We start from the raw sequence: 6,704 nt of genomic DNA on the forward strand, positions 1-6,704 counted from the left end.
GAGAGCCATACAACAGCAATGCGGCAACCAAGACCAATCACTGTTAGTTACTCTTTAAGAGCAGTTTCTAGTACATGGGCCCTCAGGGCACCCAGTCTCATCCCTGCCAAGGTCTACTCCCTGCCATCAGAGCCTGACCAGCTGGCCCAACCTCCCTCCCTGGGCAGGGAGGCTCCTCCAGGAGGGCTGAGTCACCAGCCGATCTGAGGCCCCACGGAGGGGTGGCGAGCCCTTTGGCCCAAGATCCTGACCTCAAGCCTCCTAAGCTGCTGAGTCTCTGAGGCCTCTGCAGAAGCCCGTGCTCCTGAGTGGGCCGCCGCTTGCCTAGGAAGACGCTTGGGGCATGTGCAGCCACGTTACTCAATGTTGTCGTAGACCTGGATCACGTCCTCGTGCCTGCTGAGAGCCTGGATGAGATGGGCGGCCTGCTCCAGGTCGGGGTCAGCCAGCTGCACCTTGGTGTTGGGGATGAACTCAAGTGTACAGGACACAGAGCACAAGCCCAGAGCGTCCAGCGTCTTCCTCACTTGATGCAGTGAAGAGGTATCACAGATAAACTGGGGATAAAGGGAAATCAGGAGGTGAGGAGCCAGGAGGAGACAAGACAAAGGCCGAATGGAGCAGATCACTGGGATTTAAGCTCTTCACTGGCAGGACACAGGTTTCTGTTTTCTGAACTCTTCTCACTGTCCTCAGTAGAGCAGGCCTTATCCAGAGTTTGTTTAACGTCTACACAGCGTGTGAGCTCTTTGTCTCACCCATCCCCGGGGTGCAGGAAGAAAGAAAGAAACCGAGAGCATGTCTTCCGGTGTCTAGTAAGGCCCTCCTGGGAGCCTGCCAAACACAAAGGCTTTGTACTCACTTTAAAAATGTTCTTTTCCTCTTCGTCTTCAGTCTCCATCACATCCTCCGCTCCTGCTTCAATTGCCAGCTCCAGGGCACGCTCCAGGGTCACAGCCTTCTTCGCCCTGTCCTCCATGCCAACCACAACCACCCCCTTTTTGTCAAAGGAGTGACGAGCGCCTTCAGCGATCATTCCTCTACAAGGAAGGAAAGGGGTTTTTAGACACTCCTCCACCAAGCACAGCTCTCTCACCCGGTCCCTGTCCACTCAGCCTCGGAAGGACACCCACCAGATAGGGAGCCGCTCTCTTCCTGGAGAAGATGAAGTCATTCCTGGCCAAGAGGCTCGCCCAAGAATATCCCCATCCTCTGCTTTCTACCCTGATGAGAGGCTGGAGGCTGCAAAGACTTTGCTCATGATTTCTCTGTGCTATTAAGACTCTAATCCTGGTGGTATATTTTAAGACTTGGACATGAATTGGGAGCTCTGGTGGCATAGTGCCTGGGGCATTTGACTGCTATCCAGAAGGCTGGTGGCTCAAACCCACCAGCCACTCAGAAGGAAGACTACGCAATCTACTTCCGTAGACATACTGACTCGGAAACCCAAGGAGGGGTCGTAAGGAGTTGGGATCAACTCAAGGCTACAGACGGGATAATAGGACAAAGATCCCCTTCCACATCTGATGAACAAGTCTTCTGATCCTGCCTCGTACAAAACCCATGAAGAGGAATTAAATTACACCACTGGGGTGCTGCTAAAGATTGTTATTGTTGTTGTTGTTGTTGTTGTTGTTGTTATGTGCTGCCGAGTCGGACCCGACTCATAGCGACCCTTCCTTGGGTTTCCGAGGCGATATCACTATGGAAGTAGATTGCCCAACCTTCCTTCTGAGGAGTGGCTGGTGGGTTTGAACCGCCAGCCTTCTGGTTAGCAGTCAGGTGCCTTAGGCGCTATGCTACCAGAGCTCCCTGCTAAAGATGAAGTGTGCTTAAAATCTGAAAGACTATCAGGGAGCAACTGTACTTTCTTTGCACAGATCTGGACCCAGAGGCCCCATCTCCTTGCACCTCCCCTACACATACCTACCCATTCTTGTTCAGAATATGTTTGATGTCCGAGCGGCACTTGGAGCCGCTGTTAGATAATGCTTCAATGAGCAGAGAAGAGCCACCAGGGCCTCGACCCTCATACAGCAAATAAATGTCCTTGGCTTTCTGCAATAAACAACACAAGCACACTTTCCCATTGCCCGATTCCCTCCTACAGGCCAGCCCAGAACCACAGGCACCACAGAGCTCCTCCCTCCATGGGCTCTCTGGTTGGGCTAGTGCCTGGGCTCTCAAGTCTCTGTTTTTATCCCTATCCCCTGAGAGGAGGCCCGTGGGAGCAACTTTTGAGGTCATTGCAAGTACAGCTCCTTACTTAGAAGTGAATCTATTTCCCTTGTTCCTGAACAACCCAACGAGGCTCCCAGCTTTGCTTTCAACCCTACCCAGCCAAATCGCAAATCTACTCTCCAGTTGCCCTCACCAAGACTCTCCCTTCCACAGCTCCTCCTGCAGAAAACCGACCTGTGAAGCCTCAGCTCTACCGCCCTCTGTTCCTCTACCTGCTTCACTCCTAATCCTGGGCTGCTGAGTACTGCTGTGGGGAAAATCACACACCCGGGCCTTATCCTAAGTGCTGCTAAAAACAGCATGGTCTCAAATGCAAATTACCGATCAAAAACACTAGTGACCGATCTCATCCGGACGCGCCATGCCTTCTCTTCGTTCCTGTCCATGGATCTGCATCTTCACCACTCTCTCCAAGCACCCTGCCCTGCTGTCTTCCCAGGAACTCTCAACTGACGTCTACTTCCTCTTTCACAAAGGAAATAAAGGGCCACCAGGCAGGGGACAATCCTGTTTGTCTCCACCACCTTATTTGCACCTGGTTAGAGCGCAGGCTCTGGAGTCTGCCTGGTTTCAAGTCTGTCATTTTCAGTGTGACCCTGGACAAGTCACTTAACCTTTCTGTGCCTCAGTTTCCACTCAAAATTCCTTTGCTGATTCAGTAAGATAATGCACGTGGACTTCTTATAAACGTGCTTGGCCCAGTGTAAGCACTCAGTCACCATGTGCTATTAAGATAATTATTTTCTCAGATTCTTCCCACTTGTCTAAGAAAAAGGGGTGTCCTTTCACCTAGGTTCAAAGACAATTCCCACACTTTGTCCCTCCTACCATCAGTATTGCCTGCACCTTTTCTCCTGGCTTTTCTCCTTTAAGGAGCTCTGGTGGCACAGTGGTTAAGCTTTTAACTGCTAACCAAAAGGTCTGTGATTTGAACCCATCAGCCGCTCTGCGCTCTGTGGGAGAAAGATGAGGCAGTCTTCTTCCGTAAAGATTTACAGCCTTGGAAACCCTATCGGGCAGTTCTACTCTGTCCTATAGGATCGCTATGAGTCAGAATTGACTCGATGGCAGTGGGTTAGGTTTTTCTGGTTTCTGCCTCTGGGCATACACATCTGAAAAAGCAAAACAAACCGTTTCTCAATCTAGGGTCAGGGCTTTCCCCACACTGGGCCCTTTCCTTCTACCCTGTCCCCTCACAAATGAGCAAAGTAGTCCTAGCTTACGGCCCTGGAAACTGTCTATCCATCCCGACTGTGCTCCTGCAACCAACGGCCAAGGCCACAGGCCGCAGAACCTCTGGATGAGGGTGTCAACCTCATTGCTACCTTTGTCTCTGATAATTTAAGGAGTGTTTGGCAGCTGTCCAGACACGGACCCAGGGGGGGCTATGATCGTTAATAAGAATGTCAACCTGAGGACACACCTCCATTTTCAGCGCTGCCTCAATCGTTGACTTGGGCATGTGCTTGCTGCGACACACCTCTAAGATGCTGGCCAGGTTGCTGTTGAGCTCGGGGTTGGGACCTCCCTCTGAGATAGAGAGAAAAGACTGGCTGAAAAGATCTCATTACAGCATGGAAGACAAAAGGGATTTCCACTCACCGTCCCTAACACCCCATCCCCCTCCAAGGAGCACTGGGGGCACAATACTTAAGCACTTGGCTGCTGGCTGAAAGGTTGGCAGTTCAAATCCACCAGCCACTCTGAGGGAGATAAGGCAATCTGCTTCTGTAAAGATTACAGAAACCCTGCAGGGCAGTTCTGCTCTGTCCTAAAGGGTTGCTATCAGTCAAGACTGACTCGATGGCAATGGGTTTGGTTTGGGTTTTTCGTTTTCCCTAAACCCCTCAGTCAAGAGAGTGGCAGGTCACCACACCATTTCTCTCTGTTAGTTTAGAACAAGGTATCCAGTGTTTCAGTAGGCCAGAATTTTGGAAAAGAAGTTTCTAACTTACTTTGCTCTAGGTATCCATATCTTTCTGTTAGGTTGCAGCAAACACCACTTTGCTATCATAGGAACAGGGAAGGGATGTAGAAGGTACCAATGTCTCCTTCACTTCTTAATGCCCCCGGCTCTGACTCTACTACTTTGTATAAAATTATCAAAATGCTCACATGACATTCTAATCATGATCATCATCTCTGAGGTAGGGGCTGGATTGCCAGTGTCTAGAACGTAGTGAACACACAATAGTGTTGGTCAAACTCAGTAAGAATTTAAAGAAAAGAAAGCTAAGTGAAATACCAGGCATGAGTTTTAGGGGTAAGTTAACATGTAGTGAATGCTTATTATGTGCCAGAATCTACTGTAAGGTGGGCATTATCCCTGTCTTACAGATAAGAGCATTGAAACTCAGCAAGGTTAAGCCACTTTCTCAAGGCCATATCATTGGTGACAGAAACCAAGCCGTCCTCACTCCAAAGTCCATGCTTTTTTACAGGACTTTTTCTCCACCCCTACAGGTGTCTGACACTAAGTGCAGGGGAAAGGAAAAAAAAAAAAAAAAAAACACTTCTTTTTTTAGGGTGGCTACATAACTGAGAGGAGCTCTGGTAGCATACTGCCTTAACACTTGACTGCTAACCAGAAGGCTGGCGGTTCAAACCCACCAGCCACTCCTCGGAAGGAAGGTTGGGCAATCTACTTCTGTAGTGATACTGCCTCGGCAACCCAAGAAAGGGTCACTATGAGTCGGGTCCGACTTGGCGGCACATAACAACAACATAACTGAGAAAAGATATGGGAGCAAACTTATCCTCCAAGATATGTAACCCTATGGAAGCAAATCTAGCCAGGATCTAGACAAGCAATAGCTTTACTCAGTGGCTGCAGAGGGTTTGTTTTGCCCCTCAGGACAGGCACACATCTAACCTGACTCTCAGGGTATGTTTCCATGAAATATCTAGCCACAGACTACGATAAAGTCACAGTTACTGTCTCATCTTCCTAAGAGCAACTCCCTCTCTGAAAATTGGCAGAGGGGTTAGTCTGAAAAGGTGAATGGCAACAGCCAAGGTAGGTGGGTGTTTTGAAGGTTTATGAGGTAGGAAGCGATGGGCATTGGAAAAATTAAAAAAAAAAAGAATAATGGCTGGATAACCAGGCGAGGAGCTCTGGTAGTGCAGTGGTTAAAGTGCTAGGCTGCTAAAGGAAAGGTCAGTGGTTCGAATCCACCATCACCTCCTCAGAAGAAATAATGTGGCAATCTGCTTCTGTAAAAGCCTTGGAAATCTCACGGGGTAGTTCTAGTCTCTCCTATAGGGTCGCTATGAGTCAGAATCGCTTCCATGGGAAGGGGTTGGTTTGTTTGTTTTTTCTTTTTTGAACCAGGTGAGCCCTGGCCTCGATCTGAGAGGCAAGGCCTAGGGCACGGAGAGGGCAGCGGCTGGGAGTACCCACCTGAGGTGGGTGACCTTCTGGTCTCACCTTTAACCGCCAAGCGGATGCTCAGCGACAGCTTGCAGAAAATGCGACTCCTTTCGGTATCCTTGGGACCCTTGATATGCCGGACTTTGGACCACTTGTTGTGCCCGGCGAGGACCGCTGCTGTGAGGTGCAGCGTCCTGCCGGGAGAGGGGCAAACGCCCGGGGGCTTGGGCAGGGAGATCGCGGGACCGCGCGGAGAAACCGCCAGGCCGCTGGGGCCTCGCTCTCGCAAGCAGCGGACAGACACCCTGCCCAGGCTGGCGGCGGCCCAGACGGCCATCGGCTGCGACCTTGGGCTGAAACCTACAAATAACAGTGGCTAAGGTCAGTTCAGCTGTCCGCAAGCCCAGAGCCCACGGCCGCTTCGCCCTGTCACCGGAGACCCAAAGGCTCAGGTCTGCTTTGGACAGTTGGACCACGACTGACCTCGCACGGTTCCGGCTGCAGCCTTGGACGGGGGCCCTCGAAGGCGTAGCACACTTCCTCTTTCGAGTCCGTTGCACAAACTCGTCCCCAGAGCCGGCAAAGTCCGTTCCCCCTACCACACAGTACTTGTTATGTGCCATCGAGTTGGCCCGACTCATAGCGACCCCTCCTTGGGTTTCCGAGGCGGTATCGCTACAGAAGTAGGATTGCCCAACCTTCCTTACGGGGAGTGGCTGGTAGGTTTGAACCGCCAGCCTTCTGGTTAGCAATCAAGTGCCTTAGGCACTATGCTACCAGAGCTCTTAGTTACTTCCTATTTCTTGCGCAATACGCTGGCAGCGGGGCCACGATTCGGTGCTCTATCCCTCCTGGATGCCTGGGGGAGCCCCGGACGTTATTTCCCACAATGATCTAGCATGAGTTTATACTAGAACGCATATCTGATTTATGAAACAGATAGTGCTTCCAAATTGCTTCACAACTTTGAGCAGGTCCAGAATGATAAATGTTTGTTCTTGCAAAGGAATAGGTAGTTCAACGTCCTCGTTTTACATGGAAAGAAGCCGCCACCCAGAGATGTGATTTGTACCCCGTTTGCACAATCTTT

The 6,704-nt window shown here is 50.7% G+C and overlaps 1 protein-coding gene across 1 annotated transcript; it reads right to left on the reverse strand.

Annotated features, from left to right (window-relative positions):
• Positions 1-356: 356 nt before the first annotated feature.
• LOC103213958 (translational activator of cytochrome c oxidase 1) lies at positions 357-5,951 on the reverse strand. The gene is made up of 5 exons (XM_007959741.1): positions 5,672-5,951; positions 3,668-3,774; positions 1,934-2,061; positions 863-1,040; positions 357-557 (listed from the first exon to the last, which is right to left on the reverse strand). The coding sequence occupies exons 1-5, from the start codon at positions 5,949-5,951 to the stop codon at positions 357-359; spliced, it is 894 nt and encodes a 297-aa protein (XP_007957932.1).
• Between the last annotated feature and the right edge of the window lie 753 nt (positions 5,952-6,704).

The sequence above is a fragment of the Orycteropus afer genome, unplaced genomic scaffold (assembly GCF_000298275.1).
Source record: "Orycteropus afer afer isolate SDZICR_OR568_19922 unplaced genomic scaffold, OryAfe1.0 scaffold00018, whole genome shotgun sequence".
Taxonomy (NCBI): Eukaryota; Metazoa; Chordata; class Mammalia; order Tubulidentata; family Orycteropodidae; genus Orycteropus; species Orycteropus afer.